General features: G+C 41.6%; 1 protein-coding gene across 5 annotated transcripts in view; it reads left to right on the top strand.

Moving 5' to 3' along the window:
- The first annotated feature begins 2 nt into the window (after nucleotides 1-2).
- Nucleotides 3-27,252, top strand: part of GNB1L (G protein subunit beta 1 like) — a 67,089-nt gene continuing 39,839 nt past the window's right edge. Inside the window, exons 1-3 of one of the 5 annotated variants that reach the window (XM_061370867.1) lie at nucleotides 3-3,617; nucleotides 10,203-10,405; nucleotides 12,137-12,337. Coding sequence is in view for 1 of the 5 variants with exons in the window: in XM_061370864.1 (XP_061226848.1) it covers nucleotides 25,107-25,139 (33 nt within the window). In the remaining 4 variants the exon portion in view is untranslated. Of the gene's footprint in view, nucleotides 3,618-5,513; nucleotides 5,714-9,285; nucleotides 10,406-12,136; nucleotides 12,338-24,508; nucleotides 24,661-25,097; nucleotides 25,140-27,252 lie in introns of those variants that run through there. The other 4 variants (XM_061370866.1, XM_061370868.1, XM_061370865.1 and 1 more) reach the window with 4 other exon arrangements.

Below are 27,252 nucleotides of genomic sequence, written 5' to 3'. Positions count from 1 at the left end.
TCTGGAGCCAGGAATAATCGCAGGTTTATATATGTAAATATAACTGAAGCCATTGACATCTGAGGCCATCTACAAATGAAGCCTTTGTCATTTGAGTTTCTGTTGGCATGGCTGACTGCCAACAGAAGCATCTCACGTAATATTCATACAGATCCTAGGAGCTTGACAGGGCCTCCCTTAGAATTTTGGCCATGAGACTTTCTCCTGAGTGCTTGGATAGTTCATTACTCCTAATCTTGAACACTGAGATGCTGTACTCAGTAGTAGGAACAAGTTCCCAGACTATGTAACAGTGGGCTAGCAATCATCTTTGGGATTTTCTTTAAAACGTAGTATGTATATTTAATAGAAAATCACTTAACACTGAAGCTATGCTGCTACTGGATGAATCCCAATGGATTAATCAGTGGCAGCCTGATCATAACATTATGGTGATGGCTGAGAATGAATAAGCTCAGAGGTGTTAAAGAAAAAAGTTGAATTTTATGGTGACTTCTCTGCCTACTTTTGAAGTTTCTAATTCAGTTCACATTGACACATCTCACAAATTATTGCTTGAACACCATATTTTAAGCAATGCTGACAAGTAGAATCAAAACAGCCAATAATCCAATTCATGCCACATATTATGTTTTATAGGATGTGGGAATCTGGCCGACACAGTGATATATTTGTTGGTTGGTTTTTAAGATTTTCTCACTGATGAGGTGGATGCTGATTCCGAATGGATTTAGATCAGGCTTTAATAGAACATGTTACTGAAGGGAACTATGTTAAACAATGATCTAGAAAAGAAATAGTCCTGCTCAGAATAAAGACAGAAAATAAATAGCTGCAAACTTGTTTTTTTAAGTATTGGCCAGAATAAGAAAGCACTGATCTGTTGCAAATTTCTGCTTATGTTCCTGTTATCCAGAAGGGGGAGATGCTGGCTAATATGTAGCAATGAAGAAACAGAAATCTGATGGTGAAGCTTCTTTTGCAGAACTCGGTTAAAAAGTAGCCTGACAAAGGCAAACACAAACTAAACTGCAGTAAATTTTCAGTCCAAGTTGCAGCTGTCAACATTTTATATGCATAGTCATATATTTCTTGCACCCTTTACAGTAGTAAAAGATCAGTTTGAGGTGAAACAAATGTATCCTTTTTGCAGTTAATTCATATCGGTGTTTTTGTGTGTGGAATTTGATAGTTCCATAGCTATCCTGCTTGTTGCACAGTTTAGAAGAAAAGTCTGATGGCTGTGTATATATTTGCTAATTTTAATTTGATTGCCATTTCACTGCTGCAGCATGCAACACAGACAAATGGTTGGTTTCTTTCAAGGGTGGTATCTTTTTTACTATGATAAAGAAATCATAGTAAAACTGAGAAGCTGTTAGACAAATAGTGATCAGAACTTCCTTCTAAAATGTGATGTAACAGCATTTGTCACACTGTCACTGATAATAGAATACTGCTTTTCTAAAGATTTGTTCTGACTTAACAACAAAAGAAATCTTAAATGCTTTCTTTAGAAAGTTTCCTGATTTGTGGTCCGTATTTCTGGTCCATAAAACAGGAAGAAGTGATACAATTTGACTGCAGATGGCATTCCCTATGAGGTCTGCTGATGCTATTTTTCATCTGTGAAGTTATCCATAAGGTTGTAGTTGAATAAAGAAGCCTTTTGAGTGGAAGTGTTGTTGAAACACTGCCTGAATATTGCAATTGCCATTAGAAGAAATGATGAAAAATTTATATCTTATACAGTTAAAAATGTGTGCATACCTGTGCATTCAGAAGTTAATTTCCCTTATTAAAGACCTTCTGAGTATGTTGCTGCTAAAAAAAAACCCTACTAGCTTTTCCAGCTGTTTATATATAAATATTTTTTTAAAGTTCATAGTAAATTGAGCTTTTTTAAAACTTAATATTTCAAAACTTTGAGATTCTGAGCATTGCAGCCTACAGAGACAGAAACATCCCACTTCTGACTTAACTGTAATGTGTATGCATGCAAGATTATTTTTTTCCTAGTGATTGCCTATTACAATTCCTTTTGTACCCCTAATTGGTGTTTACTGTGTGTCAGCTGCTTGTCTTCTCTGTCTTACCAGTGCATCCAACAGACTGAAGAGTCTGCTGCTACAGACAAATCAATGGAAAGACGAGTTAACTTAATTCATCATAAAGTTCCAAATAGTGATTTGGGAGAACAAGTAAAGAGATCTCAAGGAAACATACCCTCAGTGTATGTGGGGTGTGAAACTAAGGCATGTCATCATTCTCAGGAGTAATAGAACTGTATTCATTTTAGAACTGCTGAGTGGTCTGCATGAAAATTGATCCTGGATCTTGAACAGCAGCCTAGTTCTGTTACTCATTTAGTGGAAAAAATTGTTGCCCCCAGTGTAAAACTAAACATACATTCACACTTATACAACCCTAATGTCAGCATCAACATCAAGACAGAATAATGACAATTACTGTGATTGTGCTTTTTTTCCTGAATGATTCACTAGGGATGGTCCTTAAGAATTGTTTTTTTAAAGCCTGACAGATACCAGTTGAAATGGCTGATGTGCAGTGCAAATTACTGACTACATGTGAGCACGTTAAAAAAGAAATCCGAAAATTTAGTCAGGCTTCTTCTCAGGATGCCAGCCGATGAGGGCTTGTTTGTCAAACCACCCCGTGGTGCAAACAAGTCTGAGTGTTACTGGGTCCCTCATATGTACAATCTCAATATTTATTGTGTTGTGAATTAATGAATTAATAAAGATATCTTTTTCTAGTAAGTGCTTGAATGTATTTATTAGATTTTGTTTATATGACTTATGCTGGCAAAAGATTTCCTTTTTGATCTTAACACTGTTTCTCTTGGTTGAAATATTTGTTAAGGAAACGAAGTAGATAGACCTTTTAATAAGGAGATGTTGATAACTCTCTGATGTGTAAACTGAATAGCCATGAAGATTATTTCAGGCTGGATGACCTTATTTTAAATTTCAACTAAGAGAATCTCTAGGCTTGGTAAGTGTGGTTTCAAATACTCTCCTGTTTATTCCTGCTAATGAGGTCTAACAGGTATTTTCACAGTCCATATGTGCTGACATGCTTCTTGAAGATTTGGCAAGATAAACTCCTTTGAAATACTGTGCAGTCAGGATATTGCACAGGACTATATACTGTATTGGACAGTACCTATTCACTTTCAGTTTTAAACTAGAACATGTAGTGGAAAGAAAGCATTGCAGCACAGCTAATTAATAGCTATGGGTACTGCTATGAAAAAGTGTTGGAAAATGAATTGGGAAATGCCTAGCAAAATGTATTTTAAAACACTGGGAAACTTCTCTGTCAGAAAAGAAAGGGACTACATTGTTTGAATTCATGTCAATTTTATTTCTTTAAATCAACTTATTTTAATGAGAAGTTCCCATTAAGTCTGGTGATGCTGAGCTTCTGAAACAGGCTAATTTAATATTACCTCAGTATATGCCTCGGATTTCATGCTGAGAAGGAATATTGACTTTATTATATTTAAAGGCATTTTTACTTTTGCATTTTTAATCTCTTTTAATTTTCTGGAATATTTCATTGCAGGTTCTATCTTATTAGGATAGCTAGAAACAGTGCCTAAAAAGGTAAGCATAAGTCCTAATTTTTGTTATTATTCCTTATTTTCATGTACTGCTTAATCGTAGATTCATAGAATGGTTTGGGATAGAAGGGGCATAAAGCTCATCTAGTTACAACCGCCTGCCACAGGCAGGGACACCTCCCACTAGACCACGTTGCTCCAAGCCCCGGCCAACCTGGCCTCAAATACTGCCAGGGATGGGGCAGCCACAGCTTCTCTCGGCACCCTGTGCGAGCGCCTCAGCACCCTCCTAGTAAAGAACTTCTGAAATCTAATCTAAATCTACCCTCTTTCAGTTTAAAGCCATTTCCCCTTCTCCTAGCACTACATGCTCTTGTAAAGAGTCCCTCTCCAGCATTCTTTGTAAGTTCCCTTTTTGTACTGGAAGTCTGCTATAATGTGCACCCTCTTCACGAGCTTGAACAACCTCAGCTCTTACGAGCACCTCATAGGAGAGGTGTTTCAGCCATCTGATCATCTTCATGGCCCTTCTCTGGAGCTGAATATACTGCACTATTTACATTATACTTAACGGTAGCTTGTTCTCGATGCTGAAGTGTTATGTACAATTAAGTTTTGCTTTTTCCCATCTATGCACGCACTATATGTCATTATAACTACGGAAAATGTTTCTGCAGTTTAGATCATTCCAGACCAGGGGCTGGAAAAGATATTTCAGTACAGCAGATACACTTTTGTTTGTTTGCTTGCTAGCACAGTTATTCAGATAAAAACATAGGTGCTATAGTGCAGTGTATTTCTAATGAGAACAGTTGCATGTACAGACTTCTGAGTTTGAAGGCTTTTCTTCAGAGGCTCATGCCTGTCCAACAAAGTAGGCAATTTTTTGCCCATACAAATTGCCATTTGTCTAAATCCCAGTGAAATCAATGTATTCAAAGTTAACGTTACCCATTAATTTCAGTGGGATGCAAGTATGTCTTAAGTGCTTTGTTAAAGGGGAATCAATAGAAGCATATGCCAAAATGTCTTTCATTATTACAGTTGGGGAGCAGACTGCAATTATGATTCAAAACATAAAAGGTACAATAGACATCTATGATTAGGCAATGAAATATGCCTTTAATAAGCATAGTGCAGACAGTTTGTTTTGCAGTAAGTAAACTTGTATAAAATTCATTGACTTTTTCATTCTTTCAGATCTGTGTGCTCACTTTTAAGAGAGGTTTTTTAGTTTTATGCACGAAGTTTTCCTGATGTTCTTCCAGAAGAAAGGCTGGGTTTGCAAGCATTTATTCTACTGCCAAGCTTGAATTTTAGTGGCAAAAGAGGAAGGAGCAGAACAGACTTTCCCCTCCCCCCACCCAGGACAACATGCAACAGATACTAATTTAAAAAAAAATGGTGTATTTCTGTCCACTACATGTCCAAGGGCTAATTATGTTTCTGTTGTGGCACTCAAAGTCAGTATTGTCAACTCGTCTTAGTTCTAATCCTCTACATTGAGTTTTGATGAGCCAGGTGAAATATCCCCTTCAGCACCTTACTGCAATTCTTGTCAATCATCTTGCCATGAAAAACATGCATATTACAAAGGCTGTGGCAACACTGCATCTGATTTCAGTCTTTAATCTTATATGTACCTTAAGAAAACACCATTCCAACTACTGACATTCTGTCTGGGACATGAATGGGAACTTATTTGCTGTGGGAAACAAAAGAAAATTATCTAATCTTTAATGGACATAGTGGAGCTCTTTGGCCATTGCAGTATAAAGACTTAGTACTAAACCACTGATCTAGGAAGTAAGCAATTAGTACAGTGAACCAGTGTAGAAATGAAGCAGAATATCTCATGTGAATAAGTAAGAAAATGCATATTTACTTATTCATCCTGTAATTATAAAATACCTCATTTCAAGCACTGGTGGAGTTAGGAGAGTGTCTTTTTTTGTTACCCCTGGGCTTTCTTTGCAAGGACTGCTGTTCACTGAAGTCCATTTTTAAGCATGGTACTATATGTGTCTTTTGTTGTTGTTGTTTTCAAAATTAGCACATCTAAACTCTTCTGGTCCTACAATGGAAAATTAACATCATCTCTAAGAAACTGGAATATAAACTAATAAGGTAGGTTTCCAGAATCTGATTGCATCAGTCAGAAAGATATAGTATGAAGAGAAAAGTGGATATTCCCTGGGGGGTAGTGTGGAATGGAGACCAGTCTTGTTTGAACAAGGTGCTTTGCATTGTTACTTAGGTAGAGGTTTTGGGAGTTGCAGCCTGTCAGAACCAGCATCTTCAAGGAGGGGGTGGGGGAAGTTTTTTCCAAGTAAAAGTCTCAGCAGTTTGTGGTATGTCCAATGTACTAGTACAAGAATTTAAGGAAACCCTTTTAAACTCATGAAAGATGAACAATAAAGATATGCTTTCTGCACCTCCTCCTCTGTTTTTCTTCAGATCCTTCAGAAAGACTGTTGGATTTTTTTCCGTCTTCTTTCCCTTTAAAGCAACATGGAAATCAGGCTTGGTTTTCCTTGTTTCGGCATAAAACTGAACATCACGACCCCTCTTCGTAAGTCTTTCACGAGGAGGCTTCTTTTTCTCAAGGCTGTGTGAAGAGTTAGAATTAGCTAGTTGGTAACAGAGCTAGAACAAATCTAAACCAAAAGGACTATACATACCTGATCAGGCTTTGTCTATTAGAATATTATGTAACTCCAGTAAAATAAAATTCCAAGGGAAAGAAAACAGTGAAAACAGACAGCTTTCAGGTTTTAAACAAAGAATCAAGAAAATAAATAAATGTTCCCTTCTTTGCAGGCTCCCTGTGAGACAAGACCCAAATACATTATTCCATGGCATGCTCCTGATAAAACAGAATTGAAAGCTTGTTTTATTTTTATCTCTTACTAATGTGTGAATGAACCATAATGCAGCCAACCAATATTCTATTCACACTGTGTCAGAGCAACAGGTTATGTATCAGCTTTTAGCTTTATGCAGGAGGATGAGCTGTTGTACATGACGCCTTAGTTTGTAACGCAATCAGTAATGCACAGCAATTTTTACTTAAACACCTTTGTTCAACTGGGACAACGGACTGAGCTGGGGCATTTTTATTTTATTTTTATAACCTTCCTTTTCGTCTCTCTCAAAGGATCAAGAGGAAGTGCATTAATTTTCAACTTCACACAAAGGGAATTTGTACAAACATAGCTGAAAACATCAGGAAACTCGGGCATTTTACTAGAGAAATGGAGTCAGCTGATGTTCTGCTGGCAAGAGACTCCTGAATAATTGGGAAGAAGCTGGTTAGGCACAGTAGTTTGAGCAGTAGGGTGATCATATCATATTCTGATAGCACTGTTCAATTTGGCTAGCTTAGATAAATGATTCCCATAATGTAGAAAGCAACAATTATTAACCATATAACAGGAAGCAATTTAAAGAATACAGGCTGCTTTGGAGACTCAAGAAGTGGGTCTCAGAGTGTCAAAGGAAGGGTTTTTTTGACTCATCTAATTTACACCAGACTGGGATCTAATTGAATCATGGGAATGCTTTTGATTTTTGCCTCTTTAATTAACATTCAGTTTATTTCTTAGACATATTTCAAACACAGGCAAAATAAGGAGAAGTTCTCTTGACACTTCAGACTTTGCTTGCATTGATTTCTGGCCTTATTCATTCTACGTATGTCATGATACCTTGAAATTTCAGGTCAGGACTTTGGTTCTTATCCTTAATTAGGGATTTAATTGTATTATTCCTTGCTCCTTGAATTTTTCTTGTTCTGTTTTTTTGTGAGATGCTCATTCTGTTTTACTTAGCTACTTTTACCCCTGTTTAGGTGTTAATACATGAATTCACTTTGGATAGGGTAAGAGCCCAGTGTATTTGTAAGAGGGCATTTCAGGATTTTCTGCTTGCATCTTTCTTGAACTCCCTTGTACTTTCCAAATCTGGAAATGCTTTAACTCTAGAGGAGGTAGTTCTAAATATGTCTGGTCCTTAGCTGTGGTATAATCCCAGTTGAAGAATAAGAGACCAACCGTTTGCGTTTACAGCTGGACCTTCTGAAAGGCAACATCTTTCTTTAATGACAAAACGCATCAGATTCACAAGCTGTGACAACGGTGCCTCTGGGTTTCCATGACAGTGGCAAAATGGAACATCTGAAGAAATCTGCTTGTGAAATGCAAGGCCACCTCCTCTGTCACTGTGGTTACTGAGAGCTCTATGGTCTTGCATTTTTGTATGGAGTAGCAAATTCTCAAAGTGCAGAAGGTTACCCTAGAATGATGGGATTGTCCCATGTGTGCGGCTTAAACATCCTTGTGAGGCCACTGCAGTGTCTTATGCTCTAGATCTGAAAGTCCTAATATTTTCCAAGTTCACAAGTTGGGCAAACATTTCCTTTAAGCTATTGAGTTGATGCCTAAGAACAGTGGAGGGGGTGTTCACTTAGATCTACATTATTAATTGAAGCACTCTCCCTCACTGTATTTCAGTGAAGTGTAGCCAAGAACAACAAGATAAGAATTAATGTGACAAGGGAGTTTCTCAGACTGTGCCGGTGCGCATTAGCTTGGCTGAAGAGAAAAAGGAGCTGATACTTGAGTCTTTTGAGTTGCGAAGGGTCTGGTCAGTCCTTGAAGGGGAAGCACATGAATGGCCCAGTTGTCATCGCATTTTATTTTTCCTCCAGCTTTGACTAATGGTGCATTTCCTCTGGCCTCCCACGGGCTGTCCGTGGCTGACTTGCTTTGTCACTCTTCACATCTAGTCGCTGCCTTTACTGTCCACGCTGTTCCCATGGCAGGAACCCGGTGTCCTCTACAAAAACGCACAGGCACAAACCATCTGTCATTCTTCCCACTCCTCTTTCAAGCGACCACTTCCCATATTGTGTGGCCTTGCAGGCTGAAAGCAGCCTGCCTCCCCCCACCTCCCTTCGCATGCCTGGAGTACATGCCAACTCCCTGCTTGATAAGGGACCTCCCTACATTCTGCCTGTAAAAATACTAATGGGCATCTCCCTGTTGATAACCAGCTCTGCCTTTTTATTGTGTTCATGGGGTGATAAGTTGTCTGGATCAACAAGGAGTAGTCCTTTTTGCAGGCAAAGTAATTAGGGTCAAATTAGGTGTGAGTTGTGAAATTAATCATTGCAACCACCAATAATTTGTAGTGTGCTGTGGACAAAGGAAAAAAAAAGGAGGCTGGAGAACAGAAGGAGAAATTATTGTAGGGCACAAAGAACCAAAGCGATCAGGAAGAAGGGAGGAGAGAATGGCTGGCTATGCTGTAGGCTCTGCTGGATTTGGTCTCCAGCACCTGTGAACTGTGAAATCATAGAACAAGGTAATTCTTTAACATCATTTGAGAGTATAATTAATCCATGCCTGGGGTGTATTAAGGAGAGGAAGAGACCTGACTTTGCCCGAGAAATAGTTCATTTGTGCGTATATTGATGGTATTGCTTGCACATCACGTTGTTTGAGATGCCGTCTCCCCAGAAGCATGCTCACGGGACTTGTAATATTTAGATGCTCTAGGAAAACCTGCAGCTATAGCCATTGATGCAAACTAAGCTGTGCCTAAACCACATCTGTCAAATGGGCAACACTGACAGTATAGTTAGATATGCTTTAATCTATAAAAAAATAACCATACAAGCACCTTCTCTGTATGTTTAGTAAAAAAAAGTGCAATTTTGTTTCTTTATGTCAAGTACTGGCTTGTGGAAGATGTCATAATCTGAATCTATAACATGAATTATATAGATCTAGTCTCTGCTGGAAATTAAGTCCAACAGATCTAAATTATACCTGAAATTTCTAAGCTGAAAATCCATTCCCATCCTTCTGAGGCAGCACTTGACAATAAACGTATGACCCATGTCTAGAAATTATGTTCTCTGAATCTTGCCTTTTCCTACATCATAGCTTAGATTCACTGCCTGGGGATACAGCTTCTTGGATCAGTTGTTGCCAGAGCTGCATTACAGTGCTTTTGAGATGATTAGAAGAAAGCAGTGTAGATAAACCTTCAGTTTATGTATATAAACAGTGTAACTGGCATGAGTATGTTTTTCCAGGACCATTAACCAAGTCTGGGAGAAGGCAGATGCAACTCAGAGGTCAAACCTACAAAAGCAAAGCCACTTTGACACACCAAGACCTCTCTGAATTTGTTCTAACTTCAGAAACTGGGGAGCTTCAAGCAGAGAATGAGATTGGAAGATAGTACAACACCTGCTGAAAAGCTTCAGTTTTGTTTTCTGGGGTGAAGAGCCTGAATTTTGTGCCTAAAATGCAAAGCTGAAGGTGTGCTGAATTTGCTTGGAAATGCTGCAAAGCATTTCATTTCCTGTAACTATTGCAAGGTTGGCCTTTTTCCATGGCTAAGTCCCAGTTCTTCACTAGCCAGAATGAAGTGGCAGGGGAAACTCACTTTCTCTTTCATCTTACAGTGTATCTAGGAGGCAAGAACCAAGACTTTGAACCATTAATTCCTAAGTCTGTGGCTTGATTCGCTGCAGTAGAAACTGTGCTTTAAGGGTTTTGTCTTCTCATACCAAAGGTAATTGTTAATTGCATCTTCTTTTCTCTAGCCACTGCCACAAGGAATGACTTGGCTTCTGTGCTGTTGACAGATCTGCCCCTCTGTTATCAGACACTTCTCTTTTGCCATCTCAGCTTCAAAACAATTGCCTCTGCCTGGGAGCCAGTGGAGCAGCCATGTTGGGCCAAGCAGTTCTCCAAGGAGAATGATGGATGATGGAGTGATTCCCTTCAACATGTCTGGGACACTGAGGTGGTGTTAATTTTTTATCTCCCCTGGTATTTCCCCTTTCCCTGCTCTGAATTCTGAAAATTATTCATGGTGTTCTTCATGGACAACACACAGAGGGAATACTATAGTAACTTGAAAAAAACATTTTATGGCACTGCTGTGTATCTCTTTTGTCAAAATTGTAAGGAAAGAGATAATTACTACAGGTGAGAGGCTGATGGATGACCATCAGAGGGTACATAGGGAATAAATTTGATTGGCTCAGCCAAGTTTCTAGTGTTTATGCCAGCAATACTGCTTCCTTTTCTCTCACTACTGTCATATATGTCATTTTGCTGCAGTTTACATACTGGCCTCCCTCCTGTGCTTGAGGAAGAAGCAGGTATGAGTGATACAGTTATATTGGCACAAAACTCTGGAGATGTTGCACCAGCACAAATCAAAGTTTGTTTTGAAGCAGCTTACTCTGAAAAGTGTCTGCAAGCAGTCAGATGTCCACGTGGAGATGGGTTCCTAAGACTGGATCTTGGCTGTACTAAAAATTAGCTTTGTATTCACATGTTCCCTGAAATATTCTCTAATAGCTGATTTGAACAGTCTTTAGCAGAGATTATATTTCTAGTTTGGGATTCCCATTATACATCTTTCATTAATGCAGGGATTCTCTGCAATCAGAGACCAGCACCGCAAAACAGCTGGATCTATTTTGGCTTGACAAGGGGCATGGGCATTTTTTTATATATATTTATGGCTCTCATGAACATTCAGAATGCTTTTTATAAATATTAAAAATAATCAAGGGTTCTGGAAAGAATTCATCCTGCATTGCCATCATCTGCAGGAGTTCTTCCATCTTCCTCTAGAATATGGATTACTAGCTGACACTATGAACTAACTGGTCCAGTCTGGGAATTTCTAGCTACAACTAGAGGAAAGGGGAGGCTGTGAAGGGAATTGGTATCTCTTGATCATCAGAGAGAGCAAATATTACGCAGGCGGCAGCCTGGCTGCCCGTGCAGCAAGTCAGAAGCAAGAAGCTTGCAAGCAGGCACCTCAGAAAGCTCCCCTGAGTTTTGCTCTGCCTTCTGCACCCGCTGTGGTTACTTGGTAGGTTACTTGCCCTGCTTGTCTTGAGGTAGCTAGAGTTGAAGCATATGTTTTCCATTTAGAGCTTGGAGGATGCCCAGGTCCAACTTGGCATGCTGTCTGCACTGGGCATCAGCAGTACAGATGTGGAAACCACAAACCCGATTAATATGAGCCTAGAGTAAAAACTCAAATAAGCTTATAAATAAAACCAGACTTGCAGATTATTTGTTTCCATATTAGTCTATAATAGACCCTACTCAATATGTTTGTTTTATTTGGTTTGGTGACCGACATAGGTATTTATATTTCCAATAAAAATTGAAATCAGAATACAACAGACGAAGTAAGCTTAAATTATTTGTGCAGAAGATAATTGCAACTGTCTGAAGCATGTAATTCCTTACATGAAATGTTAGCCTGCTTTGAACAGAGATGTGACAAACTCCTCAGTATTTAACTTGCCATTCCTTCATAGCTCTAAATCGTGCATTTATATATTAAAATGGACTCCTAAATGCACTCTAATCCTCAATGAAAAATTCAGAGGTGTTGGATAGCTTGGTGGGTCCAATTCTTGGTGTAAGCATCATCTGTGATCTTAGGTGTGTCCCTCAATGATCCCCATGTCTTAGCTTAATCCCCATGTCTTTTTTCCTGTGCCAGTCTCCTGCTGAGCTCTGGGCATGCTTGAGGACATCCAGTGCTCCTTTCCAATGCAACTTCAGCTGCTCCAGTGCAGGTAACAAAACCATCCAGAGAAGAGAACTCCAAAGAACTCTCCAAGAAGTTTCTTTAACGGTGCTGAGAAATGTTTTACTCAATGGAGGAGATCTCTTCCTGAGAGCTGCAGACCCTTTATCCAAGGTGAGATCACTTTGATTCAGCTCCATTTAAGCACAACTGTACTAGAAAAATCTATGGTTGGCAGCAGTAGGGCATCTAGTTTATTTTGCCTGTACTATGACACTTGGGATAGGACACCTGCGCAAAGCCTGACAAGTCTTTGAAGTGATACTTACTTTACTGATGCCTTATCTGTGGTAGGTAGTATCTGCAAATGATTGACTAAGCCTACCTAGCTTTCAGACCATCCCAAGGTGATGTAACTGGAATTGTGCTTCTCTCTCCTAGACCTACTAAACCGACAGTAGAGGGAAATAAGCAATTCCACATGCTGGTTTGGATCTGTCCATAGGCTGTCAAGGGAACATGCAGTTCTTGCATCCCAGTGGGACAAACCTGAGCATTGGATAAGTATTTTCAGTGACTTTCTGGTGCTAGTGGGCCTCTTAAGACAAATGAATAAAGAAACAGTGCTCTCTTCCCATCTTTGCCTTGCAAAAACATAAGGGGAAAACTCTTACACCCTTTGTTAGGACGTCAGTGCCAGAGGAAAGACACCAGCAGTTATTCCATTCAAATGTCCAGGTTTTCTTTCTGATTGTTTCTCTGGGTTCCCTTTTTTCCCCTCCCCTCTTCAGCTGGTTGAGCAAAGGCCTTTTCCTATGAAACAAGTTTTCAGCTTCACAATGGTCCTGACTTCTCATTGTTTGAAAGGCGAGAGGGTCACTCAAAGTAAACTCTTTTGGGCTAGTTGGTGTTTTCTACATGGAGATGTTGGAAGGCCACTTTGTGCTGTCAGCCCAGAAAGGCCAGAAGATGCCTTCAGACTCCCCAGGTGCCTTTGTGTTTGTTTTCTAATGCTATTGCACATACAATATCATCAATATTATGTCCTAGCCTGTCTTTTTAAACAGAGTCAACACATCTAACATATTAGTCAGCCACAGGGAAAAAGGATGAAGTCAACACTGTAAGGAATTAACCCTTTACATTGCCCAGAGAAGAAATAAAAGATATGACCTCCTTAAATTGCAAAGAGGACTTTATTGTTTACTCTCACAAACTAGTGGAAATAATTATTCTCACTTTTGCACTCAGATGTGGAATGCAACAGCTTGTGTCCTGCAGAAATCAGGAAAGACTGGTGACTTGCAAGACATCATTCTCTTTTCATGGTACATGCCATTGAAGGGCAGGAAATTTGCCTCCAACTCACCTTTTTCTTTTTTTTGAATCTCTCTTTTCCTGTGGGCTGCCTCAGGTACTGGGCTAGGCTTGGCATGTAGACACAATTAGAAATATAGGCGAGACTGCATGGAGCACAGTGTCCAAGTGCTGAGTGAGTGCCCAATGGGCCGTAGCAAAATGCACAACCAAGTCAAAGAAAAATGGAAAATATTTCATAAAATTCATCTTTGCATCCCTTTTTCCTCTCTTGATATATGGCCTCTTATTCACAGCTGCCCGGGCCCTGGCCCACATATAAATATGTCAGTGCAGCAATGAGTCGGAACACGGTCACAGAAATGCCGGCGGCTGTTCCCAGATAAAACGCTGAGCTGGAGCCGAGGCGTTTATTGTAAATAAAGATCAAGGCAAAGCAGCAACATTTCTGTTCAGCACAAGCCTGCCAAGGTTGCTAGTCCAGCTCCTTTCAAGACTACCATATGTCCACATGGATTTCCCCTTCCAGAAAGTGACGTGTTACCCTTCTGACAGCTCTGTAGCCATTGCAAGTTCCTCAATACTTTGCATGTGGTGCTTTACAATAACTTGGAAGCACTGGTGGCAGATGAGGCAGTGGGAGCATGTGTGGGCATGGCGGGGAGAGGTAAGGTAGACTTCCAACTGTTCAGGTCTAATGCTGCTTGTACCTTAACTTTGCAGGGCGCAAGACACATTAATGCTTTTTTTGGTTCTGCTCAGTAGAGGGCACTGGATCCTATAAATAGGAACTGATACAGTGAAGCACAAAGGGCCTGATAGCTTTAGCAGATGAGCTAATTTTTTTTCTTCTGGATACTGATGGTGTGTAAGAGAAGTATGTGACTCTGTCTGCTGCATGCCTATTGACCAAGGGACAATCATAGCATGTGTTAGCAAGTGATATAAACTTGTCTTTTACATATATATATATTTATTTTAATGAAAGTGGTAGCTACAAAAATCAGTTATCTGGAAATCAGGTTGGCCAATGTACTAGCCATCTGGCATCCTTCTGAACAGCAACACCAGCTGACACAACTTGGGGGAGATGCAAGCACCTACAAACTAGAGCCTGAACAGCCAGGCTGGGATGGAAACTGGTTGAATTGTGCGGGCTTGACTCTGCAGTCCACAGGGGAACTATAGGAGTGGTCTGAGGGGAGTTGGTTGAGTTGGGGCGTTTAAGCCTTCTTTGTAGCTCTTGGTCCAAAATTCCTACAATTTCACTACAAAGTTATAATTTTTTTTTTCCAATTAGTTCATCTTGTTCTCAGCAACAGCCACAGACAATGCACTGTCAATCTGTTCCACTCTCCCTATTTCATCACTGAGTTCCCTTTGCTATGTGCTGTATTTTGTGTTTTCCTCACTGATGGTTGAGATGAGCCGTAAACCAAAGGGACTAACAAAAAATTGTGAGGAATCTAGTTTTTTTCAGATGATTTTTTTTAAGTTTAGATGGCTCTTATGCATGTATGTTGTAACATCATTCTTTTAATAATGGAAGTTTTAGTGCTAATAAGTAACATTAAAAAAACTTTCTAAGCCTTCATCTGGCACTAGTCTAATATGTTGAAGATTTGGCACAATTCACATAATTCAAGAATAAGCTGAAAATTATTCATTCTCCACACCAATAGATGCTGACCTTGAGCTTGACCTAGGATGCTTCACTTTATATGACAGTGACAAATAGAAACAAATATAATATGCTTTAGCTCTGCTTAGCTTTAGGTCTGCTGAAGAAAACTGGAAGGTGATGTTTTCCAAAAAGCAGCTAGTTAGTTATTGAGAGTTTTATACTTCTATAGCAACACATCTCACCACACCCTAGCAATTGCCAGGCCCAACCTAGAGGTTGAATGTGCTGGAAAACATGGCAGTAGCTTCCAGCATTTGCTGATTCCTGAGCTTAGGGACTCAGGCATGCCTGCCTTGCATAGCAGCAAAATAAGTTTCAGAGCTTAGAGAGAGGAGCTGCTTTTCTTTCACACACCCTCTCCCTCACAAGTCTGAGCTCCTGCCTTTGCCTTGGCAATATAACATATGGTTTGAGAGCTGCCCATGCGCCACAGGTGGCTGGCCCTTGGCGTGTAGTGCCATGCCACTGTTCCCATTTAAATCAGATAGAAGCCATGATTACTAAGGGTTGTGGGTTTGGTTCTTTTATTAATAAATAGGTCAGCAGGCCCTAACAGTTGGCAGCCATCTCCAATCTGGGAGCTGTGTGATGAAAGGCTATATTATGGCAGGCTCCAGTGTATCTTTTTATCTGTCCTACTTGGTACAGCATGTTCCAGGTGGAGACTGGCAGGATGATAGTGCTAAACCCTGCCCTACCGCCATTCCCTAGTGACAGCAGCAGTATCCTGGCTCTTCATCCCATGTTCAGATCTCAGCTCCCTTTGACTGCTCTGAAAACTACTGCTCCCATCACAGTTCTTTGATATGTGGAAACTTGCTGACTTGGGCACATTATTCTGGGAAGGGGATCAATCCCTTTTAAGTTCTTTGCAGACAAATGTTCTCTTGACGTGGTTTTTATAGTCTGCAGTAGGCTAAACCAGCTCTGCATTTTGTAACCACCTTCCACTGCAGAAGCCTGATACTGTACCTTCATTTCTGGTACTATAAATCATTATCCCCTAACCTCACTCAGGAGAGAAGTAGGTAGATGATAAACATGGCCATAAGTTGGTTCAGTAGCAATTTCCCTTTGCAGTTTTAAAGTGTGATTTTTTAAAATAGATTTAACAGATCCTTGGCAGGTTAATGGGGACAGGAGACTTCCGCTTTATCCCCTGGAGCCCTGACAATTTGAGATGTTGCCTGGCTCAGCTCCTAGATGTGAGAGGAAGGAATAACTTGCACATCTCTCCAGTGATTTCCTGATGTTCACTGGTGGAGAATAGACATGATTCACCCCAGAAGGTATGGCTGAGTGCTCCCAGGGATCTTTCTGCTAAGCAAGGTTGGTAGCATCAGCTCCCACAAAGCTCCCCTGAAGAGAAGCTGGTGTCAGCCTCAGCTAACTCAGATGCCTGACACCAAAGTGTGTAGTTTTGTTAGAAGCTGACTGAAAATGTGGTGCTGTTATTATCTGACACTGGCTGAAACAAAAGCCAAATGTTGATGAATGTCTGATTCCAAAAGTAAACAGTTTGATTTTTTTTTAGTTCTTTGCAAGTCAGGGGCCCTCTAGGGTTTTATCTGATTTTGGCAATCTCCTGCACATTTTGGGGCCTGGAGCATGGTTTTAATTGTTACATCACAAAAGTTGCCAAATAACGTTGAATGCTCCTTAAAAACTCTCTCAATTTTATGGAACTTCTCAACAGCTTGCCTAATACAATAATTACTGGAACTCGGCTATGTTGCCTAGTGGCAAATGGAATTTTTTCATAATGATCCTGTCTGTCATTAATAGCAGGATTTGTTCTTTCTCTCAGCGGGAGAGAGGCCAGAAAGCCATGGTATCTGTCTTTCTTAATGACAGCCAACAGCAAACGGATAAAATAATCAATTATATCTACAGATAGGTAGATAAAGTATAATTTATCATGTCAAAAACAAAAATGTTTTTAATTGGGCTGTTAATCATTTTGTAATTTTAACTAAAGAGATGGGGGCTCCACTTTGTGCTCAGACATCACCAGTATTTCATACAGCATTAGCTGATCTTATTATAGCTTTAATAATAGTATTTATTACTAACTGCCAAAATATATAATGTGATTTCTGCTCTCATTAGCTGAAGCCTTTGCAGTGATAAAGGGGTGCCCTTTTATTTTGATCCTTCTAGAAAGATCCAGCAAAAAAGGGAGTGTGAAGGGTGTTCAGGTGACTAATCAACTGTTCAGATTTTCTAGCATATGCTGATCTTTCTGTTCAATTAGGAGCACTAGTTTACAGTACATGTTGCTGAAATGATTTTTTAACAGCAAAGCACATAAGCAGATTAGTATAACACAGCAAAGATTGGAAGTTGGGAGTTTTGATTTCTAGCCACACCTGTGTTGTTTTGTGGGAAGCTGAGCATTTAATCCCTACTAACTTGTTTTCCCTGTCTCTAATGTAGGTATTAGATAGCTACCTCATCTGGCGGCTGTAGAGTGTGTAAGTGTTGTAAGATTCCTGAATATTTGTGATAAAGATGGCAAACATCTGGATGGATGGCTGCAATAGCAGCCTCTCTGACAGCTAGCTCTTTCAGGAAAAAAATGGAAGTTTATGGCTGGACCTAAATCCTCCCCATATTATAACTGAAAATGTCTGCTTCATTTCAGGATCAATGAGGAATCATCTAGCAGTAAAATCTCACAGCACTGGGGTGCTTTAGCTGTCTGCTCTTTTGCTATTACTCGTATCAGTGCCATGAGCAGATATCCTGTGTGGGACCAGATCTCTATTTTACTTAAAAACTCTACATTAAAAAAATGTCAGACATGCCAGAAAAAGAGATGTTGTGATTCTTGAGCACCCCTTTGCTTCAGGTACACTGGAATTATGTCCCTGCCCCTTTGCAGAGGCAAATTAATCTTCATGCCACTTAACTTGGTTTCCTTCTGGAAGGTTCTACCTACCTTTAATCAAAAGCCAGCCTCTAGAGTACCTGTCTGGAAGCAGAAAATGCACTTAACACTGTTTGGCAAGGGCAGATTTCACTTTCACTTAATTTGGCTGTGGGTTTAATTTTATGTCTGTAGCATCTCCTGGTGATGCATGTTACAGAGAGGGGCAGGACTGACCTCCCTGTAACTGGATCCTTCCCAGGAGTGGGGGAAATGTAGTGGCTTGAGTGGGGTTTTTACAGGTCTAATGGCAGGATTGGGGCTGTATTCATACTGGGAAACAGGGAGGAGAGGCTCTGGGGCTGGCTTGCCCAAGCAAAAATAAATTGAAGGTGCATGAACATTCAAAAAATTCCCAGAGAGTCACATTGCACAACTTAATGGGCCTGGTGCCTTCACCTGTGCCAGTTTTATGTGACTCTTAGCTCTGGCGCTAAATAAAAACGAGACTTGCCCTAATGACATCAACAGCCTGCAGTGAAGAAAATACGCTGCTACTTTGATACAGATCCCCTTTTAAGAAGGACACAGTAGACAGCCAAGGCTCATTTTCCCATCTGTTAGGTGAATGTTACAATTCCCTGCTCAGAAGAGTGCTCTGAGCAACACTCCTTTGCTTTCAACATGGCACTAAATGATTTTTAATAAGAATATGGTTATCTGCTGCCCCTGGTTTTGCCACCTTGACTTTACTCTCCTTCTCCATTACATGAAAGGTTGGAAAAGTGGGACATGAGTTGGCTGGGGGAGGGGAGCAAATAGCATGGCGAGGGTGTTAAATGAACCAGCTGCTCTGTGTGAAGTATCTGCTTTCTAATTGCTTCTGTTGGAATTCAGGGGGGAAAGGCACTGGCTACACTTAATTAATAAGGCAGGACTCACATAAACTCCAGCTGTGAGCACAGGACTGGTCTTTAAAGCATAAGCTCAGGAGGTGGGGTAGAGAGTTTGATTTCCTTGCACTAAATCCTATCACATGCTGCTGTTGGTGTGTGTGTCCACTTAAGCCTTTAGGTTGGTCTGTCTGAACCAGACATGAGGTATCTGTTGCTGTCCACGTGCTCTACCCCAAGAAAAATGACCTGTCCTGAGAAATCAAAGGTGTGAGGCTGTGTTTCAAGCTAGGGTGTAAATCGCTGTGTTTTCACTTGAGTTTGGAATCCCTAAAAAGTGGGGATATTTGGATCAAAGGGTTTTGTTAGGACTTAACAGAAGCATGGGCTTTTGCGGCTGGACCCAGATACAGTTTTGCCCCTTGGTCCTCTTCTGCCTTGTTCCAGAGGGTTTAGATTTGGCATCCTGTCAGCATCTCCCTTTCATCTGAGCTCTGCCTCAAGAGCTTTACTCCAAGGGTAGCACTGGTAGAGAGGTTGCGCAGCCGATGCCTCCAGACCATGTCCCCATCTTCCAATGGTCCTTTTGAAGAGAACAATGAGATTTTTTTTTTTGAGAAGGACTTAAAAATTCTTAGGAATTTCCCTGAGTTATAGACAGTGCCACTAGAACCTACATGAAAATGTGAATGCCAGTGTTTCCCTGCATGGCCCTGCTTCAGGTCTCGCTGCCATAGGATGCCCCTCATCACCAGTGCAAGGTGTCCCCATTCAGAGCACAGCAGTACTGGTGTCTGTGCTGAGACCAAAGTCATCTTCCACTTCCCATGGGATGACATCTCTGGATTTCAAAGCTGCTTGTTTAAGTGTGTTATGCTAGGAAACAGTGGAATCAGAAGGAAAAAAAAAAAAAGAAAAAAGGTGGATGGGATGTTCCCATGTAGTTAAAACTGTTTTTCCTCACTAGCTGTGGAGGGAAATGAGCTTCCTGCTTAAGGTGAGGTGTCATTTGCTGGATGGAAACCTTTGTGTCCCAGCTGGCCTGCTCCTTTTGGTGCCACTGCTCAGGGCAGGTCTCTTCCAGTGTGACCGGTCTCTCTCCCAGGCCCTCTCCTTTCCTGGCACCATGCTCCTGCCTTGCATCAGTCCTGACGCTCCTCAGATGAGTGCTAGGGTCAGCACAAGGGAGGGAACATGGCCGTATAGCTGCAAATAGGTTGGGAAAGGAGGACTGCTCATTTTGGCACAGTGCACCCAGCTGTTTGTTCTCACCCCACCCTTCCTCCCCGGGCTGGAGCTGAGCAAGTCTCTGACTTTTCATGTCTCCTTTCCCCTCTTGCTGCTTGGCATCACCCACCACCTTCCATGAACTCTGAAAATGCAAGAACCCTTCAGATTTCTGGTCAGAGCCCTTTGTTGTTTTGAAAGTTGAAATAATCCAAGGCTTAAGTATCCAGGAGGATTTTTGTATTTCAATGCTCTTGATTTCAGTGACAGCTAGGCCTGATGTGGCACTAAACACACAGATACATCAATAGCCCCAGTCTCTTGAGGTTGTTGCGTGGAGCTGGACTTCCCACCCAGAGAGAAAAACAATTCTCGGGTGTTACAGCATGTTGCCAAGCCAGCAAGGTGGGGCCTCACTTTGCAGAGCTCTATAAACAGCAGTTCTTTGTCTCCTCCATTTCTTTTCACCCTGAACATGTTGCTATTTTCAAAGGCTGATTTCAAAGTGCTGATTCACAGCCACCAGCCCTATTGTTTTAGGTGAGGAGATTAGGGCTGAGAATGTTGTGGTTTTGTCATGAAAAGACTTCATTGGGAATAGCAGCATATTTGACATGAGACTGTTATTTATGCTCAAAGAACCATCTCGTTTAGGCATGAGAAGTCTTTTTTTTTTTTTCATCTTTTGAAGTATAGATCAATCATGTATGAAGACAAACTCCCACTCAGCCTCCCTTTGCCCCTAATACTTCTATTTAATTCTTCTGTTCATTATGATTTTGTCCTTGACTGGAACATTTCTCTCTTGTTCTTCCTTACATGCACCATTAAAGAAGAAAAGAACTTACATTTAAAGCTCAAGCCTTGTGTATCTCTTATGCCATAAATAATGTTTTATACAGTTTCTAAGATTATTAAATCCTTCTAGTTACCCTCCCTCTTATTTTTACAGCTCATCTGATTAGAGGGGACATACTCTTCTGAAACTTAACTATTTGTTTCACTTTTGCAAGCAGACATGAGAAGATAGGATCTGACTGTATGCAAGGCTGATTGGAAGACTTGCAATAGGAATGCAATTTTGCCTGCAAGAGAACTGATTGTTGGCACGGAAAAAAAAATCTCCAGAGGAAGCCCTGTAATTCTGAGATCTAGCTGACTTTCTAAATACAGGCAAGTCTACAACTGGAATTGAAATCTATCTGGGGAGAGGAATGCATCCAAAATATATTTTTCAGGGTGGGGGGGTGATGAGCTGGCAGGCACATAATCAGTGAAGGGAAAGCTTTGGTATAGGGATATAGTTGTGCTCAGGTAGTAACTGATTTTGGAGAGCAGTAGGAACTAAGCCATTGAGATCTGTGCACTGCCTCCCCATAACTACATATCTGGCTTCTTTTGATACCAAGACCAGGCTTCTGAAGCCCAACTTTTCCCTACAAATGCAGCCAAACCAGCTGCCACAGCTTGCAGAGATCTGAGACTACAGCACAGAGGTGCTCTTCATGATGCTTGATTAAATCTGCTCAGCTCAGACAGTACCTTAGGGTTAGTCAGGCCTTGCCAGTATTACAAACCATGGAGCTGATCACGGAGAGAAAACTAGTGAAAAGTGCTGAAAAGGCTTACAGTAGACAGCCTACACTACAAAACTATCTCCTTCAATTAGTCCATGTTCATCAATGAGGCAAATGTGTCTGCCTCCTGGGGCAGACAGGGTGGTGTTTTAATAATAGGCATAAATCTATTGTGCTTTTCTCCCTGTGACCTAGCGTATTCTGTCAGGGCAATGCATACCCCAGAGAAGGGAGTAGAATTTATGTGTACAATAAAACAATAGAGCTTCAGTGATATCAGCTGTTTGATGAACTTTAATATACATTTGCTATAAAACAGGCAGCAATTACCAGAATGTGATACCCAAATAAAAATCCGTGATCCATTTGTGCAACAGATCTTCAATTTACTCACATTCATGTGAAAGAGACACATAAAAATGATACCCATGCTTAAAAACACTTAGAAGCAGTCTTTAAGACCCCACAGTTGCAAGTGATACTGCAGTACTTAGCTAATACTCATGTTTCGATGGCTTTGCCTTCATGAGTCTTCCAGTGGTTCCTTTATGTTTTCTGGTATTTTGCCAAACACCTGTGAATCAGTGCACAACAAATATTCCTGCCATTTAATTTAGCCTTGCACAGAAAGGCTATATTAGGCCTGATGCAGACGTAATCCCAAACCTCTAAAGAGGTTTAAGGCACTCTTGTTTCACCTAATCCCGAAACCTAAACCAGAATCATTGAAAACCTCCATAACACCACAGGAATGGGCAAATAAAGGGTTTCCACTATGAAATTATTAGAAGGACACAGTGTATCTTTTGGATTTGAGAGCTAAGGTTTTACCTAAGGAGCTTGGACTGTCCACAATAAAAGTGTTTACTTTGAAGACAGGAGGTTGAAAGGTTTATTTGACTACAGGGCTGGTTTTACCCCTCCTACCCAAAAAAAGAAGGGTGATCCCCTAGAAGAGTGAAAAATGGGGAAGGGGATGAACAAGTAACAAGGCAGGGGTAGCCCAGCAAAGCAGCTAAAGAAAATGAATCACAGGTTTCTGTTTAAGGCTCAGTCATGGCCCACTGTGAGAAAAAGCTAGGCTCCTGGTTGCTGAAGTTCCTCACAGCAAACATGTATGGAAAGAGCTATTTGTGATATAATAACATTGCTGCTGTTCAAAATGGAGAATGTGCTCTCTTGAGATCTCTTACTGATAGGAGATAACAAGTAAAAATGTGCACTGTACTGGAACTTCCAGTTACAAATTGCATCCAACTGCAATAAATTTGATCTTGCATTAATTCGTGTTAAATTAGTTGGATGCTGTCGTTCCTGAATTCTGGTAACCACCTTATCTTGCCATATAACTCATAATCTTTGTGTCGTGAAAGGGGTATTTAAATTTCAAGGCAACTGTAGGGAATATTAATTGTACCATAGTTTAATAAACATTTAGCTCCTAACAAATTAAAGACAAAGTATACTGCACATGTGGTTTCATTATGCATAGCATTTTATAGCAATGATCTGCTGCTCTAAATCCCTTAAATCATTTCAGCAAAACATGTAGGGAAATACAGGGATATATTTGTGCATTACACAATACTGAAGGTATTTATCTGTGCTTAGGACATTCCTGATAATGAGCCTCCGCAGTGTACTGACTTTTTTACATCCACTGAATGCCATTTAAGAGCCCTTTAGAGCAAGGATTTAAGAATCACCATTCCTACTGATGAGAGGTTTGACATAATTTGCATAGAAAAGCAAACCCCAGATTTACCTCCACAATCTCACAAATAGAAATGGAACAGAATAGCACTTATTTAACAGCATTGTGGTACTCTAGGTGTAATTTACCTTGAAAGACTCTGGCTCCATGGGCAAAAAATGGTAGAAAACCCAAAAAGCATTAGTTCTATCAGGTACCAATCTTTCCAGCTGGAATTACAGCAGTATAGCCTTCTGAGAAGCTACATAAATGACAAAGCTTTTATCTCCTAGGCAGGTGACACAAGCAAAACATGGTTTATTTGCTTTCCTTAAGCAAGGCTTGGTGTAGCTAGAGAGCAACAGGGGGCTCTTAAGAGGGGAAGACTACACCTTTCTGCAGTGCAGTCACGTGTACATGCCTGCACTGAGCTTGCCCTCACCTGTCGGAGGAGGGTGGATGGGTATGTCAGCAGGGCACAATTCCCATTAATGTAGCAGCATTTTTATTCTAGTAGCAACAATACATACTGGTTGATTTAGTGCAGTTACGATACCTAACCATTAACTGCCATTTGGACCCATGTCAGGGGGCAACTTTCTTATCTAAAGAAGCTCTCCTGCAGAACAGCATCTGGAAAACTAAGCGTTGCTTTGTCACACTGATAAATTCAGGTGTGTTTATCCCAGAAAAAGTCCAGATTGGCACTGGCTGTCAGAAGAGGCAAATGAACTCAGGAGCACGGTAACCCTGGGCTCAGCAGTGTAAGAGAGCCTGAAACAGGCAAAGCACAGCGCAGCCCCGGCCAAGGCCTTCCCGGCTGGTTCGGGCACTCCTCACGGTGCCGCAGCTCTCCGCTCCTTCATACACCCAGTTCTCCTGTCTGCCCGTACAGAGCAGCGACACGTGTCAAGCTCTTCACTCCCGGTGAAAACCACGTGCCCCGGGTTACAAAGCGGGAAGCCCCTCTCCGCCCCAGGGCCCGCAGAGAGACTGCTGCCCGGCTGCTACCGGCACCACCGGCCGCCCGTACAGCCCACATGCTCCGCAGTTAACCCGGGCAGCGCCGGGCGCGGACAGCGCATGCGCGCTTCCCCGTGACGTCAGGAGCTGCCTGCTGGCATCACGCCGGTGCTCGGCGCTCCTCTGTCTGTGCCTGGTTCCCGCTTAGGTACGGCGGAGGATCGCCGATTCATCGCTGTCACGCTTCCTCCCCCGCCAGGCGGAGCGGCGCTCGGTGAGAGAGGCGGGGGGAGAGGGGCGGGTGGAAGGCCCCCACAGCCCAGCCGACACGGGGGGGCTCTGGCTCTGGCTCTGGCTCGGCCGATGAGGAGCCGTGAGCAACGCCCGGAGGTGGCGGCGGCTCTGCCGGGAGCCCGCCCCCTGTCACCGGCGCTGCACTGCGCTGCAGGGAAGGGGGGGAGAGACGGGACAAGGAGGGGGTTATGTGCGCGTGCGCGGTGGCGTTGCCGTGGCAACGGCGGAGCAGCAGCGCTGGGCCTCGGCCTGCCGCGTGCGGGGCGCGCGCCGTGGTGGACCGTTACTGCCCCGCCTCGCGCCCCCTCACACAGGCGGCAGCGCCCGCGCTTGGGCTGCCCCGCCCCTGTACCCCTGCGGTCACCGGCCCCCACCGGGCGGGTGGAGCGTGTGCCGGTCCGAGCAGCGTGTCCCGAGACGGGGGGAATGCTTGAGGGAAATTCAGCGTCGGCGGCTAACGTGAGGCCTCTGCTAGGGAAAAGTAAGGTCTGCGCCTATTTTATTGTGGTTAAGCCACTCTGAAGCGTTTTGCCTGGAGAGGCTCCATGAAAGGTCTCCTGTGGCAGCTGGAGCGCTAATGCCTGGTGCTTTGAGTTCAGAATACACCCCATCAAATGTTTTAATATCAGTGAGCCATAAATACCAAACCTAGTTGTAATGGAGCTCACAATTCTAATGTATTGAATTTTACAACTCTTCCATAATCCAGTGCTTTTCTTTTATGACCAACAGAAATGAGTGTTTTCAAGGTATTTAAAAGTAACCGATAGTGAACAAGCTTACGCAAACACTGCTTGAGCAGATCGAGGGGAGGCAAGGAACCGCATCTGCTGAATGTTGAACCTAGTTCTGCCCATGGAAAGCACGGCCTCAGCTGGCTGGTTGCTTCTCTGTGCTTCCCACTGCCATCTGTAAAGTTGAAGTGGCAGTCCTCAGGAAGGCTTTAAAGTGCTTTCATACCTCTCTGTTGAGAGCAGTTAGAAAAGTAAAACATGCATATTGTTAATAAGACATATAGTAATATGAAAAACAGTATTGTATTTATCATATGGATAGAGCTCCGATCAACCTGGTCTGGTCTCATAGCTGACCCTGCTTTGAGCTGGATATTGACCTGCAGACCTCCCGAGGTCCCCTCCATCCAGAGTGATTCTGTGACTGCGTAATTAATACACCATGATTTCATAATGCAAACTTCAGATATAGCTTACAGCAATCTACAAAACTAGTCTCATTTCAACAGATTACTCAAATCCCTAGAGTTTTACTTCTGATTACTATAAGAAAATGGAGGAAATATTGATTTAATGGATTTTGCATAGATTGATTCATTGGTGGGGGAAAGAAAAAGATCAAGACCGCTCATCTATCTTCACGCAGTACACACCCGGATGTGCTGCTCCTCATTCACGAGCGGCAGCACTGGTGTTTTCAGGGAGTGGGGTTTTGGTTTTGCTCCCTCTACTGGCGTTCTGATCCTGCAGCGAAGTATTGCACAGTTACCGAGTATGTGAGACGCAGTCTGTGGTACAGATATTCTACGTGGGCACTTTGTTTGCTGTGTTGCATTTTATAGATCTAGCCGGTGTTCTGAATGTAATCTTGCAGTGTTTGGGTGACATCTGCATACCGATATCTGACATTTGTATTCTTTTACTATTTTTCTTCTCAACAGTACTGGTTGGTTGAGATGAAGAAAATGCCTTATACAGCTCCTTTATATTTCCGTTTACAGTATAAATTAATCTAATGGCTACATTCAGTAGCTTCATTTTGAAATGAACAAGGTATAAAAACAGGCATAGTGTTTTTATAGTGGAAAAAACAGAGAACATGAGAGCTGGAAATCCGTGTTTAGATTTTACTCTTTCTCTCGGAACCGTTTTGAAGAGCACTTCATGCTTTCGGCGCACTCTCTTTGTGACCTGTCATTCTTCCAAAGCTCCTTCCACCAACCCCCAATTTTAGTAGCATTTCTGTGAGGCTTCTAGGGAGGGCTTCATGACCAGGAAGCATTTTGCTAACAATTTGTCCTGTCTGCATAAGTTATATGGACTACAAAGGACACTTTATTTATTTTTAACAAAATTACTACATTTTAAAGAAACTACTGGAGTAATTTCTTGTTTTTTTAATGATTCCCAGTAACATCTTTATTGATTTACAGGTAAACTAGTTTTTTCTTGTTGTAAGAATGTCCTGTGATCATGAAATCTAATTCTGTTTGTTCTGGCTTGGATGTGTCATTATCAGTTATAAAGATTCTGCAGATGGAAATTATGTTGGTGCATGCACAGGAATACATGCCAGTTTCTAATATCAGATAGTCTGGGTTTGGTTAATTGGTCTACAGACTTATTTTACAGTATTAGAATTACAATATTAGAGTTGTAATGTATTAGGCAGCTGATCTATTGACTGAGTACGTTACATCTTTGCTGATCCCGTTGACCACTTTAGAATGTCGTGAGTTTCTTTTTGCAAAGAAAGGCAAACTCCTGACCTGTATGTGTTCTTACATTATAAATATACAAGTGTTTTGGCTATCATGTAATACATTGGACTATATTGT

Source organism: Neopsephotus bourkii, unplaced genomic scaffold (genome assembly GCF_033783945.1).
Source record: "Neopsephotus bourkii isolate Nb327-2 ecotype Australia unplaced genomic scaffold, CSIRO-AGI_Nbou_v1 NB_1542, whole genome shotgun sequence".
Taxonomy (NCBI): Eukaryota; Metazoa; Chordata; class Aves; order Psittaciformes; family Psittacidae; genus Neopsephotus; species Neopsephotus bourkii.
The sequence above is the reverse complement of the archived record's forward strand: the minus strand, read 5'-3'. Positions and strand labels throughout refer to the sequence as shown.